The sequence below is a fragment of the Pezoporus occidentalis genome, unplaced genomic scaffold (genome assembly GCF_034315485.1).
Source record: "Pezoporus occidentalis ecotype Australia unplaced genomic scaffold, CSIRO_AGI_Poc_V1 ctg394, whole genome shotgun sequence".
In the NCBI taxonomy this organism is placed as follows: Eukaryota; Metazoa; Chordata; class Aves; order Psittaciformes; family Psittacidae; genus Pezoporus; species Pezoporus occidentalis.
Window position 1 is genome coordinate 120455 of NW_026915718.1, and position 26477 is coordinate 146931.

Sequence of the window (26477 nt, forward strand, 5' to 3'; positions counted from 1 at the left end):
GGCTTCCCCAGCCTACTCTGCCCCTTTTATTTGACTGTGAACTTCAACTCTGAAAACCCCAATCCCTGCTCTGCACAAGGAGCTCAAATCTCAGGTTTTATGTTCAATAACCAAGAGTGGGTCAAACACACTGGCATGTAACATTTCATATATCGGGGTGAGGGTTAGAGATGTTATGCACAACCTCAAATCAAGTGCCCTATGCTAAGGGGGCATTTGCAGCAAACAAAGCAGATAAGGAAAGAGATCACAGGTAGGGAAGAGACTGTAGACTACAGGATTTAAAACTACAGCAGGGACACAAGTCAGAGAGGGGGCAAGAGGAAGCCAAAGCTACAGGGCACAAGAGATTCCTGAAATCCCTGGGAAGCAGCTAACAGTAGCAAAGTGGTGCCCTTCCCCCTTTTCCTGTTTCTGCTACTCTGGCTTATTCTTTTCCTGCAGCCAAACCCAAACCCAAACCACAGCAGTGCTCTTCCCTCCTACACAGCGCTCAACAGTGGTTTCCAAGGCTATGGATGAGGCTTCGCGGCTTCCTCGGGGAGGTGGTACCACTCAAGATGCTGTGCCAGCCGGAAAACGGCAGCCCCACGTCCTTTTGTGAGCCCCATACCGGCTGCCAACCAGCAAACCCCATTTAGGTTGTATTTGCTTCTTGTCACACCTCCCTCACACACCAGGCCCGGGCCCTGCAGGTGGGTGAGAGCAAGAAACCACAGGCCGAGTTAAGTAGTTATTAGTACTTGAAGGGGAGAGGAAGATTGGAACAAGTGGGAGCTGGGGTTTGGCACAACAACAAAAGCAACCGACTCCTCCGGCTACCGTAAACCCGGCAGCGCCTCCGCGATAAGGCTCGTTCGGGTTCTTACCTGCTCCCGCGGGGCAGCTCCGGCAGCCTGCGCGACACCGGCCCTTTCCCCGCGCCTCCCGTCCTGAGGCGCCACGCACGTCCCTCGCTAAGGACGGGAGCGCCGAGCCCGGCGCGGTCGCGGCTCCCACGGCGGCCGGTGCAGGGCTGGGCTCGGAGGCCTCACCGGGGCGAGGGGAGGCGCGGGCCGGGCCGGCCGCAGCGCGCTGCAATTAGGGCGGCCCTAATTACCTCAGCGCAGCTAACGGTCGGCGCCTCACCTGAGCCCCGCGCATGCGCACCCCCCCCCCACCTCACCTGCGGCCGCGGAGGTGAGCAGCGGGGAGGTGGGAGCGAGGCAAAGCCTGACTGCGCATGCGCCGGCGCGCTCCCCTCAGCCTCTGGGTGCCCCCCCCCCCCCCCTCCCCGCCCCGCGCGCCCCAACCCCCCCCCCCCCCCCCTCCCTCCCGGCGCGCTCCCGGTCCCGCGCGCGTGCGCGCGGCGGAGTCGCGAGACTGACGGCGGCCACGTAGCGCTGCGGCGGCGGCGGCGGCGGCGGCGGCGGAGGAGGAGGAGGAGGAGGGGAGCGGGAGCGGGAGCCGCGGCCCCGGCGGCGGCGGGGCCTGGGCCGGAGCCCGGCGCAGCGGCCACTGCGAGCGCCGCGGCGGCGGCTGAGGGGGCCGAGCGGAGGGACAGGGAGGGAGGGCCCGGCCGCCCTCCGCCCTCCCGCCTCGCCTCCTCCGCCACCCTCCCTCCGCCGCCTCGCCCGTGCTCCCCCCTCCCTCCCTCCCCTCCCCTCCCCTCGCCGCCCGGCATGGAAGGTGGCGGGGGCGGCCCTGCGGGGATCGGCCTGGGTGAGTGCGGGCCGCCCGCTCGCTTCGGGATCCCCTTTCCCTGCTCTCCTCGGGCCTGGCTGCAGCCGCCGAGCAGCGCTAGGCCCAGCCCGGGGGTGGGTGACGGAGGGAGCGGGGTAGAGCCGCCTCCGGCCTGGAAGGACTGGGGGGGGGGTAAGCGCCGGGCCCGGCCCCGCCGGTGGGAGCAGGGTGCAGCCGGGGGAGCCTCGCGGGAGGAGGGGAGCGCGCGGCGGAGGAATGCTGCCGGGGGCGGCTGGAGCTTCCCGCTGGGAAGGGGCTGTGCCACCTGCCTGCGGAGCGGAGGGAGGGAGGGAGGGAAGGTGAGCGGCGTCGAGCGAGCCAGAGGCCGCCCCGCTGCCTCCTGCCCTGGCCTTCAGCCGCCTCCCGGCAGCGGCGCCCGGAGGTGCGGGGACACCCCAGCCCTCGCCTTCCTCCTTGTCACTGGCCGGGGGTGCAGGCGCGGCCGTGCCCGGGCCGCGGTTGTGGATGCTGCTGGGACGGGAGTTGTCCCTGGGCAGGCGAGAGAGCGCTGCGCTGCCCTTAAACTGCTGCAGGTTCGGGGTCTGGGGGTGTGAAGGGGAAAAATCAGACCTAAAACCCTGATGTTTTATCTTAGTCTTTTGCTGAGGTGCCTTCCCCTTTGCTCGCAGGACAGATGCAGTGGTGTGTGCGCCCTAGGATTTGGGGTTTGGGTTTGGTTTTTAACTACCTTCTGTGCAACTTTGGCTCCTGTGGGTGTCTCGGTGCAGGTATTGTTAGAATGAGAAGATCTGCTTCAAGATACCGTATCTCTTCCGTCTTAATAGTAATTGTGTGCGTATCTTTAATCACAGCAGAGTTTTGGCACGTTGTGCAGCAGCAGTGATTGAAGTCGAAGCGAGGGAAGCACCGTAGACATAAAGGATGTGAGGAATGTGCATTTTTCTCTTTCCAGGGGATGACCTGAGCGGTATTGTTCTGGGAATGGCAACTGGCACATGCTTTGTTGACAGTGGTGTATGCGCGGTGAATCAGGAGAAGGACGGTGCGGGATGTGTGTGTGTGCGCCGAATAAAGGAGGTGCAACGGGGGAGCAGTGATTTGTGAAGCCTGGCCGGGTGCACCTTGGTTTGCCAAGACTGCGGCTTGATTGTGCCCTGCTGGAAGTTGGGGGCTCTTCCTCTGGAGGTGCCTGGTGGGTATGAGAGAAATGGGTCTTGTAGATGCGAGGCTGTGGACGCTGCTTGTGTTAAAAGGGCTGTGGGGTTGCAAAATGTCAGTTTAAAAGGAGCTGGGGTTTGATGGTAACGTCGTTTACGTCCTTTACATGCATCTGGTGTTCTCATCGCTGTCTGTCTGAAGCCCCTTTATCTCTCTTTCTGCCTGCCTGTGAGATGGATTTTTTCCTGCTTTGTAGCGATTAATCAGGCACTCGGAGTGTGGTTGGTTTGCTGAATGAGTGAACAGCCCCATCCGTGTCCCAGGCAGCCAATGCTTGAATTGAGATCTCCATAATCAGCTGCAGGTATAGAGTGAACTCAGTGTAAACGTATAGTTGAGGGGTGGAAATTTTGCAAGCTGCTTCAGAGTGTGTGAAAGAAAAGAGCAAACTCCTGAAGGCTTTTGATTTCTCTGACTAAGCAGTTGGTGACTGGGATCTATAGAGCCTTAAGATTTAGCTGCAGGAACAGAGATTTCATGTAAATGTTTCATGACTTAGCATTTGTATTCTTTGTAAAAAAAAACCCTTTCAAATATTTACATGATTGAAAGAGAATTTGGCATTTTACCTATTACGAATTTGTTGTAAAGGACTTACATTATGATGTTATTATCCTTATCGAATACTGACACAGGAAGCCTTTAACTGATGTTTTCTGCAGGGGTTCTGTATCTAGGGGCTAAATTACAGAAGCAGTTTGTCAGGTCCTGGTGCACGTGCAAAGATATTGGGATGATCTGGTTTTATTTTCTCTGTAGAACATGGACGTTTCAGGCTTGGAGGTGCAATTTCATCTACACATGAGAAGTCTTTATAGGTACAAGCAGTATGGGTCAAACAGAACTGTTTCTGGTGTCATACCACCCAGAGGTGTCCATGTAAGAATGACTTGGGACCTTTGAGTTGGTCCAGTTGCATTAAACAGATACTTTCTGTAAGCAAGATCCCATCTTCCAGTCCTGGATCTCCTGTGTCATATCAGTGCCTGATGAAGAGTGGTTTACCAACAGCATGTTTGAGACAGGCACAGGTATATTTAAGGTGGTTACAAAACCGTGCCATCGGTGACCTATTTCTCTGTGGCACTCTTCTTATCAAAGAATAGATTTCTTTCTCACTCCACACCAAAGAGAGATGTAATTGGAAGGAAGTGCCAACCGATTGAGAAGATGGAGATGTTCTCTAACAACCTCATTCTGTGCTTTATTATTGTATTAGAATATCTTACAGCCATTCTCTTGGTTAAATTCCTACAGCACAGAGCAGCTAATCTCTGAATGTGCCCTGCTGTGGTACACCGCTCTCCCTACCAGATCTAGAGCTTGGCTGCTGCTTCTTGAAGTTGCAAACCCTTGTTTGAACACCTACCCTTAGAAGTGAGTAAAGTGTGAGTAGATGACACACCAGACCATAGACCATCTTGGGTCTTTGCAGGATCTTCCTTTCCAGTGGTTTGGAAAGTGGGGGGGCTTTGCTTAGAGCTCTCAAGTAGAATCCCTGCAGCTCATAACCAGTGAAATCATAACAGACTTTCCCAGCACAGGTGAAACCTTTGTTACAACCTGAGCTTTCAGTGTCTCATTTCCACAGTACCTGTGCAAAAGCTTCATTTTCCAAGCGATCTCCAATGGGTGGTTTTGAGGTTGCTCCTCCCTCCTGAAAAACAATTGCATAGGGAGTGAAACTGGCAGTAGCTCTGGTGCCAGCAGCTTAAACTCATTAACACAAGCAGCTTGCATTAGTTTCCTTGACACTTTCAGACACCCTTCCCTGAGGAGGTTTCAGACTGGTAGTTTTCACTCTAGAGAAACATTTAGCTATGCTAAGCAGCTACCAGCACTTTGTGCTGCCTCCCTCTCTGGAGTATTCTGAGTTTTGAAACTTGAGTCTCTCAGTGGAGAAGTGATTTTAGGAATGTAACGTGGAAGAAAAGGCCTGCGTGAAGGTTGCTGCCGTTAGGATCCCTGTTAACACTGAGACAAAAACCTGTGAAGCCAGTTTCATTCTGTCCCAGGTACTGCATGCAAGCAAGCAGCGGCTTTTCCAGCTGGAGTTCTGGAGGAGTATTTGTGGTAGCGCTGTGAAGACACACAGCCTGGGAGGATAAAGTAGTAGACTTGTTCTGATTTTACAAGCAGAAGGCCTTAGAGTGGACAGCTTACAGACAAGCATCCATTGATCCACGTCCCTTCTTTTATGGGAATGTTGTACAGGAGCAGTCACAAATATTTGAGTTGGAGCCTGGCTGAACCTTGCAGGTGCAGAAAGCTTGCTAGGACTTGGCTTTTCTGCTGGCTGGTCTGGTGGAAGACAGTACAAATCTGTTCCAAGCACCACAGTTGCTTGCAGGTCATGCTTATTTAAGCCTTTTTAGTGCGTATGTGATGAAAAGGGAATTAAGGAATGTGTCTTAATAGTGTTGTCTGCGGACAAATCACAGCCGGTGACAAGTGTGGATTTTAATGGGAGTAAGTAGGTTCTTTCTAGTGAAAAGCCTCACTGCTGTTAGCATCCACTGCCCCAGCACGGAGCGGGTACTGGGAATTAGCTGTGTCACTGGGATATTTCTGGCCATTTGCCAAGCAGGAGTATTGGTATTTTCCAGCTGATGCAGAGATTTTGGCCACGTATGTTTTAAAGCAGCAGCTCTCCTTCCTGCTTGGATTTCTGTAGGCTTTCTGGTTCTGCCCTCTCTAACACTGTCCCACCCAATGATGGCAGCTCCAGCCTTGACTCCAGTAATTTTCCCTTCTTATTTCTTTTCCATGCTAGCAAATCTGAGGTGTTTCTCCCAAAAGACGGGCTCAGATGCATTGCCATTCCTCAGTACACTTTGTGTACGTTATCCAAGTTCCCTATTAAGTGCCATGCACTGTGTTTGACTTCCCATGTTTATGATATGGATGTCCCTTGATGAGGGACTCACATTGGTGTTTAATGCACTGTGACTGCAGTAGGCTCAGCAATGGAAATACAAGTTGTGGTCAATAGATGTGACTCCAGAAGCCTTTAGCATGGAAACATATCCTGATAAATCTTCCTGTCATGTCACAGTGAGAATGGCTGCTGAGCATCTCCAGTTTGCTTTATTGTAGCGTGCATGTCTTGAATCATTCATCTCACACTCACTGGACCAAATCTGCTTGAGGAAATGCCATGCTGACTGCAGTGTGAAGGGCACAGGCAAATGAGGCCCTGAATGAAATAGCAACCTTTTGCCCAGCAGTTTTGGGTGAGCACACACCTGGTTGCACTTCCCTTCCTCCCCTTGGACCTTTCTAAATTCATTTGGATGCTCCTGGTTTCCTGTTTGGTGTCCCCTCACCTTCCTTACTCTTTCTTACACTGTTTTCTACTGCCTATTTTAGAGTTGTTTCCTAAAACCATGTGCTTTCTTTTCCCTCTTTTAGACTTTCATAGCTTTTCTAACCTGCAGGTTTCTTGATGAAGGATCCCACCTTCTACTTAGCCCATTTCTGGTGCTATAAAATCATTTGACATCATCTCTCCTGTGCTTCTGTTATCCCACACTCCAAGCACTTTGAATTCAGACAGGAAGGTGAAGTGAATTATCCCTGCTGCCAGTGGATGCTCTTTTTCCCTTCTCACCCTCCCTTTGCACAAATAACCCCAGTCTTACTGAGCTGCTATTCCTTGTCTTGCTTAGGAAGTTAAGGAATTGTTGTTCCTTTTTGAAAAGAGGGAATAAAAAAGGTTTGGGTGGGTTTTCTTCAGTCTTGAAGTGTTTTCCCCCTCATTCCTGGCTGCATCTCATTGCTGAGACCTGGAATTCATGTGCCACTGTGTAGGTCCTGGTGTGGTTTCTGTGACACTGCTCAGACCTTTGCCAAGATGTGAATTTGACTTGGAGCCTCTAACACTGATACCACTGCTCTTAAAGAGAAATCGTTGAGTTTGGGTTATACTATGCTAGTAGTAGTGATGAAATTGCTCCGTGAGCTGGTTCAGAGAGCTGATCCAGCTGAAAAATTATCCCAAGGAATGGTTATTTTCCAGGCAGACTGATTTCCTAAGGCATCTTGCCTCACAATCATAAGAATGCTGGTGTTGGCATATAAACAGGGAAAGTGTACTGCCTCCTTTGGCAGCCACACAGCCTTAGATCAGATTAAAACGAACAAGTAACTTTGGCCTCAACTGATAATTGTCCTCACTTTGCCCAGAAGGAAATTTAAATACAAAGAGAGATAAGATGTCCATAGCTGTGTGATGAATTAGAGAGAAAACTGGGAATAGAGTCCGCTGTATCGGTGGGAAGAGTATTCTATGCTTGAGAATCACAACTGTTAAGACCCGTGGAGGTTGAAAGGAGCTCCTGTTGTGGAACAGTGCCTGTCCTGATCACGCATGGACTTGCTGAGCAGCTTTCCATCTCCACGTCTAACTCTGGTACCTCCAGGGAGAGCGCTGACTGTAGTTTCTACTTGCAGAGGGAGGGTATGCGCAGGCAGGAGTTCCACTGAAGTATCCTTACTGGTTCAGTGTTTCTTAGGTAGCTGATGGATTTGTGTGTTCTAAATGTGCTTTGTTAAATTCTGTCAGTATCAGAGCAGGGAGATGCTCGGTTTTCCCCAAAGTGTCCATTGTGCATCTCAAACGAGGTGCGTGTGTGGTGTTTGAGAAGATTCAGGAGCTCAAAGCAAGGATGGTAATCGGTCTTGGGAGATAACGATACCAAACGGTTACACAGGGTTTACAGGAGCATGGTGACATTGTGCAAGAAGAAACACAATAGTAAGGGTTTTGGTATTGGCACATTTAGACTTTGTCAACAGTAGATTACCTAAACCTGTGCTGGTGCTTTGTGCATGCATGAACACACACCTCAACCTCGTACTAACCACAAGGCTGGGCTTCATCCCAGCGCTGCTTGGCAATGCAGTAGTTAAAATGCTGCTGGAAGTTACAAAACAAACTCTGCAGGCCAATGCAGGTGTGTTTTTGTGGGCAGTGTGAGAGGAGGAGGCACTAAGAGAAGCCCAGGGAAGGAAGAGGAGGGGAGGAAGGCTCCTCTTGCTGATTTACCATGGGGAGAGTGGCGCATCCTGCTCCAGCTGGTGTGTCCACCCCTGCGCACAAGGGCAGTGGTGCAGCTTTTTTGTTGCTATGGAGCTTTACCCAAACTTGTTGTTGGTTTCAGAATCAAAATGATCTGCCTGAGAACATGGAGAGGGTTTAAACCTATCTGTAAGCACATTCCAATGATGTGAGAAGAGCAAACTTGAGTTTGGAGAGATCAAATTCACGCTTCCAGAAGCCAAAGGAGATTTTGCTATTTCAAATCTTTTTTTCTTTTGTGCTACATACAACTCTCAGCAAAATCCCAAAATATTTAAGTTTTTTTTCTTTTCTTTAGGATAAAGTGGTCATCTGGCAATGAATCAAAATGGGCTTTAAAAGCTCCATTGAGCTGTGACTGAGGGACTCTGAAGTGTGTGTGTACCATCACGCTCTCGGCTCAGATGTGTAGGTATTTCACTGTGTAGCATACACAGTGTGAAAGAGGAATGCTCCAGGAGCATGCTACATGCTGGGCTGTGTGTGTACTGCAGGCTGGCCAGCACAGCTGTAAGCAAAGAAGTGAACCCGTCTCTGAGTTTTCTCAAGCTGAACCCTAGTGCCGTGGGTTAGTGGTGGACTTGGCAGTGCTGGGTAAAGGTTGGACTTGATGATCCTAAAGGGTTTTTCCAACGTGGTTGATTCTATGATTCTGTATTAAAAATACAAGACTTGGTTGTTCCCTCCCTTCTACATCCTGCAAAGGTCTCCTTTAGGGCTTGCTAGGAGAGGAGGGAAGGATTCTAGGACCCTGGATGTAAAAGTGCTGCATTAAACAGCAGAAAACCCTCTTCTCCAGGGCAAACATCCCAGGTGGAAGTTCTGCCTGGCAGCTTGGCTTTGCAGACAGACCATTTACATTTTGTTTCTCTCAGCTCATCTGCATCTCCATATTCAGAGACTCAGATACACATCGAGGGCCTCTTTCTCCCCTCCTCCTCCCTGAGAAGCCAGATGCTAACTTTGGGGAAACACAGGTAGAGATCTTGATGGTAGTTTTCCTTTCTGCTCCACGGTTAGTGCAGTCATTTATAACCTTAGAGTAAGTTAGTGATGTTTAGTAAGGTCAGTGCTGGTATCTATGAGTATTAATCCTAGTGTGGTTGTTACTGATCTTCAACTATGGGAGCAGATAATGGTGGAAGGAAGAGTGTTTAAAGCCAAGGGGAATCTTGCCACTCAGTGAGAAGAAAACTGGGCAATGAGAAGTGATTTGGAACAAGGAGTAGGCTGATGGGTGAAACAATTGCCCTTCAGTATGGTGGCAGTGGGTAGCTTTGAACTTACTGTGATTCGAGTACAAGTTTGAAGGGACAGATGATGTGTTAATGTGGTCATATAAAGCTTTTTTGTTTCATAGATGTGTCCTTAAATCATCAGTCATACATATGAAAGGTGCATACATGTGAATGACGACTGTTGAGTGCTAACCACCTGCATTTGGTTTAATCTTGCTTTCAGTTTCTTGCATTGAGAGATGAGATGGGAGACAGCAATAGATTTGAATACAGGGAAGTTCCTAGGTCAGTCACAGGAGTTGACTTTTTGTATATCTAAGATAGTAGGAAGGGCTTAGACTCTTAATTTGAGTGTGTATCATTGTGTATGAGAGCTTTTCAAGGTGCTTTTGCTTAGTAAATGTTGAGGTTTATGGTTCTCATATCTAAAACTAGTTGATAGACAATAGAAAGCCTTTGGCTCATAGCAAAAGCGGAGGGATTCGTATGCTGCGGAATTCCACAATGGCAATGTCCTCAGCTGGAGATAATGCTTGAAAAAAATCCAGGTTCCCAGCTCTGGAAATCCCTGCTTTGAAAGCCTTTGTCCCTCAAGCCAGATCTCTGGATACAGGCAAAGAATTCAGCTGAAGAAATGGAAAAAGCCTGCAAGTTTTTGATCCTGGTCTCTGTTTTAGCTGCAGGATATTCTCCAAGGCTTTTTTTTTTCTGGGATTGGGAATACACTCCGCTTCATTTTCTGTTAGACTGAATCACTGCCATACTTACAGGCAGATAGCCAGCTCCATACAGTGCAGATATGTCGCCTGCTGAGTTAGCAAGATATCTCTCATAGATTATGTTAGGAATGGTCAAAAACAGTAAGTGGAAGAGGGGACAGTGTAGATGCTGCCCTGCATCTTCAGGCTGTCAGGTATCACCTCGCCAGACGTGCTTCAGCCCCTGGACAATGGACCAGGATGTGTTCACTCCCCACTCTTTTGTTTCCCTGCCAAGCCTTGCTGCAACACTTGCAGTCCCTGCCGGTGTTGTTGGGCTTTATGATGTGCGTGTCGCTTTGCTTGCTTGGACCGAGGCAAAGCCACTTGAGCCAATGGATGGTGCCCAAACGTGGCATCGCTTCAGTTCCACCAGCAGACCAGTGCCATACACCATTGTACGGCTCATCTTTCCTAGGAGTTGATGGGGAAATCAGTTTCCAGAGAATTGGAAAGGAGAGAGTACTCATTTTTGCTTTTCACAGGGGTTGGGAATGCTGTTTCCCAACAGCCTCTTGCCATGTGGACACCATATTCCCAGCCTGGCCTGACACAGCGGCTGGGATTGCTCTTCCCTCCTTTCCTTTGCAGCTCCTCTAAGCGGGAACCTGGTAGAGATCCCATCTCCTCGGTGGGTGCTACAAGCTGGCCGGGGTGTCTCGCAGATGGCAGAGCAGATCCTTAGTAGCAGGCAGTGATTTTAGTTTGCATTTACATGGGCAAAGGCAGCCTTGAGTACTGAGCATAGAAATGCAAAACCGGGCAGGATGTGCTGAGTGCAGCTCTGTCTGAGAGGAATCTCACCACTTCAGAACAGATTTTCAGGGGTTTTGCATGTAAAGCAGCTGAGATGCACAAGAAAGGAATGATTGTAGCAGGATCTAAATAATTCCCTCTTGTGTTATAGTCCTGATTACTATCCGCTGACATGATGTAACTTGGACCAGATGTGTTTTCCCACTAACTGGAATCGCTGGGCCTGGAATTCTGGTTCATGCACCTGTTCTTCAAACTGTGCAAGGATATTGAAGCTGCTTTTCTGTGTGCTCTAAACCCACTGCTCGTGTGTTGAGCTGCAGGTGACTGGGCTTAGCCAAGCACGGTATTGTCACACTGCACCTCCGGTTCTTTCTTGCTGATGCGCTGCTGAGAATTCACATTACCTAGGGACTGTAGTGAGAAAACGTTGATGTTTTGATCTCTTTAGGGGAAACACAGCAGAACTTTGTGTGGGGCAGTATACGTCAAGCTAAATTGTAGCTCTGCAATGAAAATGATCTTTTTCTGAGCTGTTTTCCTGTATTTCTGTCCTGTCCGCTGATGGAACTGAGTAATGAGTAAAACTGAAGAATATTAACAGAAGCAAAGTGAAAAATCACACCCTTATCTCTACGTTTATACTCCCCAGAATGATGCTTTCTCTTATCAGCCTTTCAGCATAAACACCTGCCAGCTTATCAGTTGATCAGAGTTCTAATGCTTCTGCATCCAAATAATGTGAGGAGTAGGTGTGAAAGCATTTAACCTAAAAAGATGCTGCTCTTTTGCAGGGGTTGAGCTGCTCTTGCATTCTGAATGCACACAGCCTTTAGCTGTCCTGGGAGTTCCTTCCTGCCGAGTAGAAAGGCAGCAGGGATGCTGGTTGGAAACGGGTGGTAGTCAGGCTGTGATGTGTCCCAGGCTTGGCACAGCGTTGGAGCTCTATTTCATTAGTCCCCCCAACCTGCACCCGCTGCCTTACTCCTGAGTGTAGCTTCTTCAGAGCTACTTGGCTCGTTAGTAACTGGTGCATTATCTTAACTAATGTAGATTGTTGCTGTATGCACATGGGGTTTCACCCCTTTTAAACTGTGGGCAAATCTGGTTGCCCCAGGACATAATGGAGCTGCTGGATTGCAGCTTCCAACCAAAAGGTATTCAGGATCCTTCAGAGCTTCAGGTTGTTCATGCATATGCAGAATGTCATTGCCTTTAACTACAGCAGTTCTAAGGCTTTTCTTTTCCTAACTGTAGTCTTGTTTTATGGAAAAGAGCATTTCAAGATGTTTGGAGCATCTTCAGTCAATCCATGAACGATTAACTTGGGTTTATGTATAGTGGGCAATGCACCTACATGACAGAGTGGCAAAATCTTCCATTCCTTGCAGTGCCTCTCCTATCCATGTAAAAGCTGCTTTAAAGGGAGATTTGTGGGCTCTTAAGAGGGGAAGTCTGGTGTGAAGCTACCGGTCTTGTGTTGTGAAGGAAGCCTCCGATATGTTGGGATGCTTGTGATGGTGTTTCAGCACTGCAGTATTGGCTGTGGCTCAGATCCACACACGCTGTAGCCTTTTGGAGACCTAAGTTTGTCTAGATGCCTTGTGAGGTTTATTAAGGTTGAGAGCACTTCTGACTGTACCAGGATGGGAGCGAAATCTAGTCCAAGAGGCTGGTAAATAGAACCAAACGGTTCTATCCTGTGCCTGGCTTGGAAGGCTCTGTTAGAACAGAGCAGGAAAATAATGGATGGGTCATAAGTTAATGCAGTTTTAGTGTCGGATATTGACTGCTGCAGTCTATTCTCTCATAATACTTTTCATGTACGTATGTGAGCTGCAGGAAGGCCCCAAGTTCTTGCCCTTCCTCCTCTCTTTTCCTTATGGTGTGTGTAAAACCCAAGCAAATGCCACTGATGTGTGAACTGAAGCATGGGCATTTTTGAAGGAATTTTCTGGTGGTTATGGCTATCTGGGAAGAGCAGGAGAACTTCCAGATGTTAACTAAGTAATAAATCCATACAGAGCTGTCTTTGTGTCCGCAGACAGATCACCCTTGTGCCTGCAATGCTTCTGTACTTGCCAACCTACAGCAGAGTGGATTAGACCAGAGTCTGACCATCTTCAGAGCTAATGTTTATAACTTTTGTATGGGCAGCAATTCAGATGGTTTCAGATAAGAAATCAGACATCAGGCCAATGTCCCCAGGTGCTGCTTCTGCCCTTGCATGGAGCCACCAGCACCACCCAGTGAGTGGTTCGGTGACCATGTGTAGGCTGTGCTGGGCTCGGTGGCTCACAGGGAGCCTTGGGGTGCAGACATGGCTGTGCAAGCACTCCACTGGGTACCAAAGCGGGGAGAAGCTGCTTTTATCCTGTACATCAGTGTCTGCCTCAGTGTTTACCCAAATCCTCTGGCCTTGGCCCAGGTTAGGTGTAAAGGCCAGGCAGCCAGCCTCTCTCTGGGGGCCAGGTGAGGACATGGAATTCCAAGTCATTAACCTCTGAGTGCATCACACTTGCTGTGTGTGATTTCAGGGCATCTCCTGAGTCAGAGTTGGGGCAGGTAATTGCACTCCGTGCTCTCTGCTACAAATGGGTCTATTTTTAGGACAGATAATGTGAAGAAATGTGGTTTTTCTTTAGAAGCAGCACAAGCATCACATGCAGTGTTGCTCCCACATATACGTGCTTCCTCCACCTACACATCTGTCTGCAAGTTGGTTGTACTTTTTTCTCTGGGTTGGAGCCTGTAATGTTTCATAGTATCCCAGACTGTTTGGGTTGGAAAAGACCTTAAAGCTCCTCCAGTTCTAACCCCTGCCACAGGCAGGGACCCCTTCCACTAGAGCAGCTTGCTCCGAGCCTCTGTGTCCAACCTGGCCTTGAGCACTGCCAGGGATGGGGCAGCCACAGCTTTTCTGGGCACCCTGTGCCAGCGCCTCAGCACCCTCACAGGGAAGAGCTTCTGCCTTAGATCTAACCTGAACTTCCCCTGGTTCAGTCTGAACCCATCACCCCTTGTCCTGTGGCTCCAGTCCCTCTGCAGCATCCTTGCAGCCCCCTTCAGACACTGGAAGCTGCTCTGAGGTCTCCACGCAGCTTCTCTTCTGCATGCTGAGCAGCCCCAATGTCCTCAGCCTGTAGGCTTGCAGGACTTCCTTGTATGACCTTTGGTTAGCGTTGGGTGTAGCTCACAAGCTCATTCTCTGCCCCTAATACAGTTACTCCTCAGGTTTAGGTCTTAGGTAAGCTTCAAAGAGCGCTTTTAAATGGCATATCTTTTCCTGTTTTAACCACAACCTGCATTGCTCCCTTTAGTTGTGGGGCTGGAATTCATTGTGTGAGCTCCGGCCATGCAGCAGCTTTGAAAAAGGCAAGATTCACCTTTAAAAACCAAGCAGAAATGAAAGCATCCAAATGCTGCGTCTTCCATTTGGGATGAGAAACTGCCCAAAATAACCCATGCCAATATTTGGGGCAGAGCTGCCTGGGAACCACCAGCAAATCCGTGTGTGCCGCATGTATTCCATGGCTAAGGAGGGCTTTGCTTTACCAGCTGTTAACTCCTGTTGTTTGAAAGCTGCAGGTCCCTTGGGGGTGGCCCGCGGTGCTTTCAGAGTGAAAGTAGGTTACTGGTGCTGCTGAGTGAAGTGGTTTTGAGGCCAAACAGCTTTGATAACTCTGAAGAATCCCTTTTGTTGTTCTCCCTTTGAAGTGGGACCGTGCTTGTGCAGAGGGGTTGGTTACACAGAGTATTCGTGAGCTGAGCAGGGGTGAAATGATGGCAGGGCACGGGAAGAAGGTATTTTGCCATGGAGGAGACGGGGGTGAAGGTAAAAGTTCCTTTCCATGCCAGTTTTTGTGCTTTTCCTGGCTCTCTGGCAGCAGCCTTTCCTGATTGACTCCTGCAGCTCGAGAGTGATGCTTGATGTGCTGAGGAAATAATCAGGTATCGTTTTCTCCATGGCACAGGGATATTTCTGAGCTGCTGAATAATGCGTGGAGTTTTAAGGGAAAGGCTAACCTGGATTTCCTCATGCCCACTGCTTTCCAAGGGCCTTCCTGGCTCGGGGGTTGTTAATGCTGGCTTGCAATCACAACCGGTTTAGTTTATTATTTACTAGTTTTCCCACTGGGATATCACTTGTGATCCCAAGCCAATGGTAACAGCCCATCTCCACGTATTTCCTGGCTCAGCTGGGTCTTGGCTTCTTCCTGCCTCACCTCTGGAGCTGGGAAGCTCCCAAGACCCTGGAGGGAGAGCACAGCAGCGGGAATAGACGCTGCTGTTGTGGTGCTGCCAGTCACTGTCTGGCATCCTCAGGGCCCTTTCTGAGTGCATCTGGGAAGCCTGGAAAGCCATTCCCGAATGTGGTGTAGTGAACTTTGAAGCTGCTGATCAGGCGTGCGGACATTGGGCCGCTGCTTTCCCCAGCGTGGCACTTCACAAAGAGCTGGAGGGCACAGTTCAGGCTTTATCATCCAAACCACCAAGACCATTGGTAGGTTTGTCTCCTGTTCAGTTGCATTCACTTTAAAGGGGGGAAATGCTGGACTTTCCCCCCTTTAAATATATATAGTTATATGTATATATATAAAAAAAAATTATATATAATTCCCTTAGAATATATAAATTGTATCAAAACATATTTGGGTGGAAATTAGGGCATTTGCCCCATGAAGGGTATTTTAACTCAGTATGATGTGGAAGGAGGTTTATCCTAAAAACCCATATCTGTGAGACTGCTTTATGTTAGTGGCTGTTTATTGTTGCTCCAAGAATAGCAATAATACAAACAGCCCTGTGATTGTGTGCAATCCAAGTGGTTTATACCTGCCTGCTGGGCTTAGCCTCCAGGAATTGATCAGATTCCAGTAGTGAGATTCCAGTTTTGTTTGTATTCAGCTGCTCAATCCATCACTTTCTGTGTTAGGGCCCTTCTCTGCCCTTTAGTCAAGGGGTGTCCCATAGGCTCTGTCCTTGATTCTCCTCTTGTGCATCCTTTAGTCCCAGGTTTAGAGCCCAGAGTGTTTAGGCAGGACTGGCGTTTCTGATCTGAGCAGCACAGCCCGCATCTTGGCTTGCGGCTGCAGCGCTGCGCTCCCAAAGTGCAACTGCCCCGGTGAGAAACAGATGGGAGAGATTGATCACTTGTGGTCAGTGGGCATCACGTGGCGGCCTTCACAAGAGGAAGTAACAGTGTCCTGATCAAATTCCAACTTGGATAACTGCATGTGGAATTTAGATGGGCAAGTGTCATATTGTGTGGCTCCTGCACTGGGGAATAAGTAGCTGGGGGAAGGGAGAAGGAGACAAAAGAATAAGTGCTTTAAATCAAGTGGCTGCATGAGGGATCTCTGAGGTGGAAAGGAGCAGGGGACACGGTGTTCTTCATGTGATTTAGTGCTGTGAGCTGAAAATGGCTCCATTGAAATCCTCCATGCATATCTGCGTTAATGGAATGTTGTTCAGTGGAACGTGTCCTCTGCCTGGGGAAGGATGGGCTCCCTTTGGGAGATACAGCAGGAGAAGAGGTGTTTCTGTGGAGGTGTGCACCTGGTTTGGTAGGGAGGCTTGTAGGAGTAGAGTGGGACTGCCTGTGCTCCTGAGGGTCCGGGAGGAGCTCAGATGAGCATCTTGCTTCAGCCTTGAGGCAGGGGGTGGCGCACAACAGTCATTGCCTTGAGTTCCATATCCCAGGAGTACAGCAGCACTTCTGGTCCCCACAAAAGGTGCACTTGTTTGTACCTAAAGCCGCCAGGTTTGCTCGAGACAGTGCTATAGGCCAGGCCATCCCCAGCAGGTGCAGCTCACAGATGCTATACCCTGTGTCGTACCCCAGTTTTGCAAGCTCAGAGCAATTAGCTGGTGATTTTAGGGCTGAATTGTTAATTGACTTTGTCTTCTCTGTTGTCTTTTCTAGATACAATGGTCAACGGTTCCTTGGCAACTTTCTCCAGAAGAATAATTACTGCTGCTCTGCTCTTGCCATAATACCAGAATCCTGTGACCTACACATCGGCACTCAACACCAGCAGAGAATCCTATTGTGTCCATTCTGTGTAGATGGAAGAGGCGTCGGTCTCGAGAGTCCATCCTGATTTCAGGCTGCTTCCTTGGTTTTTCTGGGATTAAAGGTGCTCAATGAATCAGGGCCCCCCAAATGAGTCAAACAGCCAATTCATGCCAACAGTTGGTTGAAAACTGTGCGGCGCATGTAGCAGGGATGGCGCAAGAGGACAGTCGCCGTGGTCAGGTGCCACCTCCCTTTTATCATGGTGCCAGCCAGGAACTCGATCTGTCCACCAAAGTGTACAAGAGAGAGTCAGGAAGTCCTTACTCTGTGTTGGTGGACACCAAAATGAGTAAACCACATCTCCATGAAAGAGAGGAGCAGCCATATTTCAGGGAGAACAGAACGGTAGGAGAGGTCCGGGCTGTGAAAGAAGATAGAGAAAACTCTGAGGACTCTGAGGAGGAAGAAGAGGAGGAAGATGAAGTGACTTACAAAAGGGAGCAGATTATAGTAGAGGTAAACCTTAACAACCAAACATTAAATGTATCAAAAGGGGAGAAGGGTGTCCCCTCCCAATCCAAAGAGACTGCTGTTCTTAAGACCAGCAGTGAGGAAGAGGAGGGTGACAGTGAGGAAGAGGCCACTGAAGACAGTAATGATTATGAGGAAAATGAGAGGCAGAAGAAAAAAGAGAAAAGAGTGGAAAAAGTTAGTGTTGCCCAAAGGAGAACAAGGAGAGCTGCATCTGCTGCAGCAGCCACAACTTCCCCATCACCCAGACCTACAAGGGGTCGTAGAAAGAGTGTGGAGCACCCCAGGCGTAAGAAGAAAGCTGCAAAGGAGCCCAAGGCACCTGTGCAGAAATCAAAGTGTGAAGAGAAGGAGACTTTAACCTGTGAGAAGTGCCCCAGGGTGTTTAACACACGCTGGTACCTGGAGAAGCACATGAACGTCACTCACAGGCGCATGCAGATCTGCGACAAATGTGGGAAGAAATTTGTGCTAGAAAGTGAGCTGTCCCTTCACCAGCAAACAGACTGTGAAAAAAACATCCAGGTAGGTTTGCTCACCTGCTTGCCAGATTTCCAAACCTTCTGTCGTGCCCTGGATACAAGCTAGTGGACACTTCAGAGGGGGAAATCTTTTGCGCAGCCCAGGTTCTGACCGAGACCTTGTCTCTACGTATCAGCACTTTGGTGTCTTCCAAAGGAAGTAGATGGCAGGGAACAGTGTCCAGCTGCCATCTGGTGCAGCAGAGTTACTGTAGTCTTTAACCACAAGTTGGGGAAAACACAAAGCTGCTGATGTCAGACTCAAGAAACAAGTGCGTTTGCAGTCAAGTCCTTTGGCAGGATAAACCCTCCTCCTTCAGGTGCTGAGCACCTGCACCTATCGCTAGCTTTATGTGCACAGTGTTTCAGTGTCCTGAAATCAGTCACAGAGCATGGCCAGGTAAGATTTCAAAGGGAGAGTGGAATTCTGGCACATTGCTGGTCTCGGAATTGGAATTGTGTGACATACTTGAGAGGCAAGCAGGTGAGAAAGAACCTGGGGAAGTCAGGATGTGAACTGGTGTTCAAATGAAAATGCTACTGAGCCAGGTGCCCACAGGTAACTGACAGTAGGTGTTCATGTATGCATTTGGCAGTGCATGAATGCGGTGACTCAGTCTGTTAATGGCCTTTTCCCAGTGTAAAAAAGCTCAGTGAATCTCGCTGATAATATAAAGATCTCTGGTCTTTGTCACCCGAAGCTTTGCAGCTTTTAATTGGATCCAACAATGGCAGCCTGTGTTGTAAGAGAACCATTTAAAGTCCTAAGTTGTGGAAAGAGCTCCAGAGTTTCTGATTCATCTGTGGTTTGTGCTTTGCTCACAGGCATCTGTGTTCTCATGTAACTGGGGGCACTGTTGTTGTAGCTGCTGATTCAAACGTGCTTGCTTTGCCTTGTTAAGCTCGGCACAGCATTGCCATCTCCTTCTGAAGTGATCCCACTGCCAGCATGGAGCTCAGCTTTTGTGCAGCTGAAATGCTGAGAGTTCGTAGGGTTTTGGTGAGTTCTTTGTCTGCCCAGTGAGTTTTAGCAGCAAGATTTAAGATTTTGCTTGTTTGTTTAAATGCTGCACTGAATTGGGATTCCAATCCCACTGTGCGGGAGCCGGCTGAAGTGTCTGCCGTGATTTCTCTTTGCTGTCAGACTCAAACACAGCTCTGTGTAACATTGTGCTGTTCTTCCTTATGTTTCAGCTCAGAGGAGGAAGACTGAAGGAAGGAGTAGAATATAAGATACTGAGTCTTGAGCCTAGTTAGCAAAACACATCAACATTGCCGTGTGTCCTTGCAGGTTTTGAGCTGAATACCGCACAAGTTTAGTGCAGAGGACATTGAAATGCAGATTGCAGCAGTGCCCCATCATCCAGGTGGCTCTTTCACAGCATAACACTCTTTAGACATGAAGCAGGAATTCAGGAATATTTGGAACATGGGGCATAGAATGGAGAAGGAGCCTGTAATCCATGCACACACATGCTGCTGAGGGTTCCAGTCCTGTGCCCCAAAGTGATAGGGAAAGAAGAAATGGTAGCAGTTGTACCCAATACAAGCAGAATCAGGTCTAGAAACCTTCCCAAATACTTCCAGTATCTGGGAATCTGAAGCACTGCTGGTCTTCAAGTTCCCACTGTAGGCGTGTATTCAGCAATTCTTTCTGTCTCTCCTGACATTTGGAATGTGGTTCCCAGCTGCCTGCTCGTTTGGTTTTATCGCACGTGGCAAGAGGAGTAAGGGGATAGGATATGAACATGTTAATGTTAATACAGGGTTTAATGTGTCAAGGGGGATATGGAGCTTTGCCTAGGAGAAAGAAATGGTTTCATTATGGGAGTGGTAATTGAACTGATAAGAACATGAGTGGCTCCTCTCTGTGTTTTTCACCTAAGTGAGGGGATATATCCATTTTTTCAGGTAATTTCTGGGTTTCATCCTTTTAAAATGAGCACCTTCACAGAATTTCTGTTGTCACCTCAGCCTCTCTGTAGTAACTCAGTATTCTACAGTACTTGCTGCTCACCATCAATTAAATGTAGACTGACCAATCCAGGGGTTTGCTTACCTTAAATCAAAGCATTTTGAGCATTTCTTAGCATTGCTTTACTCTCCAGGGTTTCTTTCCCCCCCTCCAAGGGCTACAGTTTGGTCCTCACATGCCTCCACGTAGGTACTTTCAGATGCAGAGTGTCCCCTTGCTGTCAGCACGGTGAGTGGGGTACCAGGGTTTCCCTGCTGAGATTGAAGCCCTGTAGAAGCAGCGGAACATGGCTGTGCAGAGAAGCAGCAGCTCGAGATGGCAGAAGGCCCAGCAGTGAGCAGCAGGCAGCTGTCCTTGCCTGGAGGGAAGGAGGGTGACAGGGAGGCAGAAAACCAGAGATGCACCAAACCCCCCAACACCCAACAGAAAATAACAAGCTGCAGTTCCTTCACGTCAAAGATGAAGATGCTTCCGTGTCCTCACGTGTGTCTGCTGTCAAGCTTTACAGCTCGGGTATGCTGGAGTGCTCAGGCTGCTACAAGGACTTTTTTTGTCAAGTCTTTAGCAAGAACCAGCTATTGGGGGAAAAAGAGATGTGTGAGAGTCCATGGATCCTGCTCATTGCTGACTTTCTGGACATACCACAGAGAAGAGATTCAAGCATTGTTTGCATATTGTCATTTTAGACCTATAGTGCTGCTGATCCGTATAAATGAAGAGTCAGAACACCACAGATGGAGGTGACAACTTGCTTTGTGTCATGCTCTCCACATGGTCAAGAGCTGCAAGAGGGAAGCTGCCTTCTGTCCAGAGCTAAAAGGAGATGAGAGAGCTCTGAGGAGTGTTGAGTGTTGGAGGGGGTCACAGTGCTCCTGTGAAAGACAGAGCTGGACGTGCAGATGGGTTTTAAAGGCCTGGTGGTGGTGGTGGCCTCCTCCACCTCTGTTGGCTTCTCCCCACACCAGGGGTTGGGCTTGCTCCCGAGCCAGCAGCCTCAGTGCCTGTGAAGTTGTCTTCTCTGTGTTAGCTCCTTGAGGGCTGATCCAGCTGGATGTGTTGTTGTGCTGGGGAAATAAGCTCGTGCAGTGGCTGTAGTGCTCTGTGTAGTGGCACCACCATGCAGTGTGTTACCTTCCTCTCCAGTCCTGCTCAAGCTGGCTTTTCTTAGTGTAATTGTTTCAAGTCTGAAACAATCAATGTAGGCTTAATCTGAGACAGTACACAGCCTTTTGACTTGGTTTGGGCTTCTTTTTATCATGCAAGAGGACGATCCATGGCTTAACTCCACTGACTTGAATTACTGAATCTAATGGAGAATTCCTTCTATTTATCCCATTCATTCAGTGCGTTTCCTGTAATAAATCATTCAAGAAGCTCTGGTCCCTCCATGAACACATCAAGATTGTCCACGGATATGCAGAAAAGAAATTCTCTTGTGAGATCTGTGAAAAGAAGTTCTACACCATGGCCCACGTGCGGAAACATATGGTTGGTGAGTTATTGATCAGTGCTTCTGCTCGTTCTGCCTCATAAGCATAGAAGGGTTTGGGTTGGAAAGGACCTTAAGATCATCCAGTTCCAATCCCTTGCAGTGGGCAGGGACACCTTCCACTGGAGCAGCTTGCTCCAAGCCCCTGTGTCCAACCTGGCCTTGAACACTGTCAGGGATGGGGCAGCCACAGCTTCTCTGGGCGCCCTGTGCCAGTGCCTCAGCACCCTCACAGGGAAGAGCTTGTGCCTTATATCCAGCCTGAACTTCGCCTCGTTCAGTTTGAACCCATCACTCATTGTGGTTCTTAACTCCTAATTGCTGTTTTGTGGAGAAATACAATAACTTCAGTTGTCTGAGCTTTATCCTTAGCAAGTTCAAGTCTGTAGTTCTGGGCAGCAGGCAAAACCTGTGTGTGTCTATGTGTATGTAGCTCTAAGCTGTTCAGAAGTTGGAGGAAAACAACTGGTTCGAGAAAAGATTGCATTGGAATGACCCTCTCTAATGTACTGTTGTGTTGCAGCACACACAAAGGACATGCCATTTACATGTGAAACCTGTGGGAAATCATTCAAACGCAGCATGTCTCTCAAAGTACATTCCCTACAGCATTCTGGAGAGAAACCTTTCAGATGTGAGGTGAGGCAGCAACTGGTAATACATGGAGATAACGGTAGCAGGAAGGTGTAAACTTAGTAACCCTGTCAGTAGGTGGAAACTGAATTGCCTTGTAACTGAGGTGTCGTTCCATTAAGATCTGGGCAGACTGTGGGGAGCACAGCAGAGATGCAGCCGTTCAAGCTGGGATGCCTGTGGTTTGTTCTAACTGCTGGCTCTCATGTTTTAACTCAATGAGTACCCACTACAGCAGGATTTGAATCCCACTCTTCCCTCAGTGTTCATAGCAAAGCCTAATGCAAATGCCATTAATCCTTCCTGTCCTGCCTGCTTACTTGAAGCAGATGGCAGTGAAAAAACAAATCACTGCTGGATTTTCACTTGTGGGAAACACTGCAAAGGGTGACCTCGACCTCCTTGGGATCGGGGACTCTGTGAGTTTGCATCTCTTACACCAGGCGTGTGCTGGCATGAGGGAAGGTCTCTCCCTGCTGCACTCACAGACCTTTGCCATTGTCATTTTATGCCTGGCCTGGGGAAGGAGACCCAGTGGGGCAGACTAACCCAGTCATGTGTCTGGGGTAGATAATGTCTCAGTCACCTGATGGGGATGCTTGTGGGTATCACATGGTGGAGGCAGGGGGTGCAGAGCCCTTCCTCTTTCCAGAGCAGGTCTGGTGGCTCACTCTGCCCGTCAGATGAGGCACAGCTCCAGCTGGACACCGAGTACTAGTGGTGGTTGTGCAGCCATGGTAGTCCTGGGAATAAGACTCCTTAGGAATGGACTTCCCTCCTAGCAATAAACAATAGCTGTAAAAGCCAGACCCGTAAAGCTGCTGTTGGCGTTGCTGGGTGAGCAGAGTCCTCTAGTGGAGGCTTGCTGTAGTCCAGCAAAACCTCCAAATGACATCTTAAGCCCACAGAAGCACTTTGCTGTTGCCATAACCCTGTCTCTGCTGCCAGCAGCTGTGTCAGCTAAAGGTTGTGACTGTTCCACGCTCCTTGCCAAGGCTCCTGTGCCAGCAGACCTCTTAGCACAGCCCAAACTCTACTGGCTGTGTCATTTAAACCCAGGGTCTCTGTGTGTACTAGTTCAGGTATTCTTGACTCCTTACCGTAGTCAGTTCAAAGTGCTGCCTTGCTTACTGCTGTGTGATGCCTGAGCATCACGGGTTGCTGTTTTTCTGTTGCAGAACTGTGATGAGAGGTTTCAGTACAAGTACCAGCTGCGCTCGCACATGAGCATCCACATTGGGCACAAACAGTTCATGTGCCAGTGGTGTGGCAAAGACTTCAACATGAAACAGTACTTTGATGAGCACATGAAAACACACACTGGTAAGAACTAATCGAGGAAAAGCACGAGTACCTCCAGGACAGGAACTTGCCTGTACTTCCAGTTGTATTCCCTGGCTTGGAATTTGGGACCAAAACTGCTCTCCAACCTAGAAAAACAGAGAGGAGAGGTCCATACATTATCTCACTGTTAGATCTGTAGTCCTGTGATTCAGTGTGGGGGAAAATGAGAGCTTAGGCTTACTTCCTTCTTACTGTGGTCTGAAGGAGCCCCTTGCCAAAGCCTTGTAGAAGATTGTCATGCATCAAAATCTGAATGTGAGAGAGGATTTCATAAAGACCGAGGGCTGCTGTGGAGCAGCTGTGTCTGTTTGCTGAAGGCAGCAGTCACAGTAGCCTTTGTAGGCTGCAGTTTGTTTGCATAGAGGTGCTGAAGTGTAAGGGTTAGCAGATGTTCTGTGCCTCACTGATTGCTGGCTCTGCTTGCAGGAGAGAAGCCCTTTATCTGTGAAATCTGTGGCAAGAGCTTCACCAGCCGCCCAAACATGAAGAGGCACCGCAGGACTCACACAGGGGAGAAGCCCTACCCGTGCGACGTGTGCGGCCAGCGATTTCGCTTCTCCAACATGCTCAAGGCGCACAAGGAGAAGTGCTTCCGTGTCACCAGCCCCGTCAACGTGTCAGCTGCTGTCCCGATCCCGCTCTCCACCACTTCTGCCACCACGGTCCCTGCTGTAGTGAACGCGCCCACCGGCCCAGCGCCACCCATCAACCTGAACCCAGTCAGCACGCTGCCTCCGCGCCCCATTCCCCACCCGTATTCACACCTTCACCTACATCCTCATCCTCACCATCCACATCACCTCCCGGTGCCCCCAGTCCCTCATTTACCCCCTCCTCCAGCTCTTTTTAAGAGTGAGCCTTTAAACCACAGAGGCCAGAGTGAGGACAGCTTTCTGCGACACCTGGCAGAAAAGAACAGTTCAGCACAGCACCACTAACGTCTCTGCTCCCTGCCAGCTCTTTCCCATTTATGCACATGGAAACCTGCCCTCCTGGCAGTCCAGGAGGGTTGGGTGGTGAGGATCCTTGTCTTTCCCTTAGCCCCAGCACACGGTCGCGATTCTACCCCTTGAATCAGTTCCCAACCGAGGAAATCCTGTTTCGGATCAGCAGTGCTCCTCTGAACCTGGGACCCAACAGGACTTCAACCCCATTTGCTTGCGTTTTGCTGGTGACTTTTCTACATTTCAGATACTGAGACTTGTGGGATTTTCTAATTTCATATCAGCTGATGAGGTATGCTTGCTTTTATAGCCTGGCCTTCTCCTCAAAGAGGAGACAGGCCTGGTTTTCCTTTGTACTAATCGGAAAGGCTGTGAGATTAATACAGAGCATTAATTGTATCACTGTGTATCGTAATGGATTCTTTTCAGCTTTTGGGGCCGGCTGTGGAGTGAGCCAGCCACGTATCACGGTATATTTGAGCATTATAAAGAAAGACACAGAAATGTCTTGTTTGTGTAGCTCTCCTAACACACTCTTTATTTTACTACAGAAATTATTTTAGAGGTTTTTGTATAGACCTATTTAGTAGTCTGTTTCTAAAATGAAATGTATTTCAATAAGCGGTGTAATTTTTTCAGTGTAGCTGGACCTATGTTGTATAATAGAAAAATTTTTATAATCATCAAAATGTGATTCTTAAAAAGATGCATAAAGCTTCTAGAGTTAAAGTTATTCTTACAACCATACAACTTAAACGGTGCTGCAGAGAAGAAAGGAGCCCAAGAGGTCTCTGGAAAGGTTGTCTCCGAAGTGATGGTGATTTAAGGACTTTAATTTATTTTAGTAGGGCTTGTTTTATTCCTTTTTAAACCTTATGTTTCCCTTTTCACAGTTTTGGACAAGGACATTGGGATACCACATTCCCACCGCACAGGTTTTCTTGGGAGGTATGGATGGGTTAGAAAAGGAGCCCCTTACACATAGGAACCCGCTGCTTTAGGAATAGAGAGTCACAGGAGAATGGGAGATGGGACGGCAGAGAGGACATCGAGTACCTCAAATCAGCCAAGCATCTTTTCTCTCGAGGAGAGCTGGGTTTAGTGGCTTTTCATGCTATGATTTGAAGTTGGGGATCACATCCAGTGCTGCTCTTCAGATTGCCTCTTGGAATTCCTGGAGTTGTTAGGAGAGGGGAATGAAGGGAGATCATGAAATGGGGTGTTTCTGACTGCTTGACTGTAAGAGAAGAGAAGTTTGAATGAGACGATGGTGTTTCGGTTGCATTGAGGAAATGCTGATAGCGCTGTATGTACCATGGGCAGCTCCATCCCATAAACGTAATGTGCATAAAAAGATGGGATGATTTCTAGGGGTCATAGTCATGGCAAAGCTAAGTTTTCCAGTTGTAGGATAGGAAACTTTGAATTGTAGGCATGTCACTGTTTCATAATCCCAGGAGGCAGTGAGGGGGGAATGGCAGGTTTAGTGCAGGGCTGGTGGGCTGGAATGCCAAATGTCTCTGTTTTAACCAGTGAGTAGCTGTTATTTTTTCAGGTTTGTATTTCTCTTCAACTAAAACTAAATATAGCAGCATTATGCAATCTAGGAACTTGTTGCCACCTTCACTGACGACAGAGGCCCAAGGCAATGTACTGTAAGTCCTCTTTTCCTTAAAATTCCTACTTTTCCGTGCTGCTTTTTGAATTAAATCCCACCAAACTGCATCCAGAGATCCTCATAGGCCAGATGTCTGCTAGCTAATGAAGCGGGGGTTTGTGGCTGATGGGATTCTTCCTGGGGTTACTTCCTCCCAGTTAACACTTTGAAGTGTTTTGAACCACCAGGTCCTCTGTTGAGAATGAGCTCCTTGGGTGATGTTCTGGTCTTCACTGTTTTTTACCACCTTACCGTTCATGGTGGGGTCTTTCATAACAAGCATAGGAAAGTTTAGGACATAGAAAGGGCAATTTGTGCCCAGAAAACCTCCTCAGTTTTGACTGAGCTGAACCCCCTGAATAATAAAGCAATGTTTTTTTACGTGTTTTCTCTATCATATTTATATGCACCCTCTACCTTCTAAAAGCAAAAGCCAGTTATGGAACTGAATTCCCACTCATGATGATGCTGACTGTTGTAATTGCTGTGGCTGGTCCGCCCCGGAGGTTCTATGCATTCCACGTCACCTTTGCAACCTACGTTTCTGTCGTGCCACTCTTTTCTGGTCAGGCCTGTTATGAACTGATTTTCAAATGCTAAACCAGGAAATAATAATAATAATAACCTCGGT

The 26477-nt window shown here is 48.7% G+C and overlaps 1 protein-coding gene across 1 annotated transcript; it reads left to right on the plus strand.

Moving 5' to 3' along the window:
* Positions 1-1461: 1461 nt before the first annotated feature.
* Positions 1462-26447, plus strand: ZNF652 (zinc finger protein 652). Its single transcript, XM_062632713.1, has 6 exons — positions 1462-1701; positions 16660-17808; positions 21124-21271; positions 21792-21907; positions 23080-23224; positions 23672-26447. Exons 2-6 carry the CDS (start codon positions 16900-16902, stop codon positions 24181-24183), a joined length of 1830 nt encoding a protein of 609 aa, XP_062488697.1. The 5' UTR covers positions 1462-1701; positions 16660-16899; the 3' UTR covers positions 24184-26447.
* Positions 26448-26477: the final 30 nt, after the last annotated feature.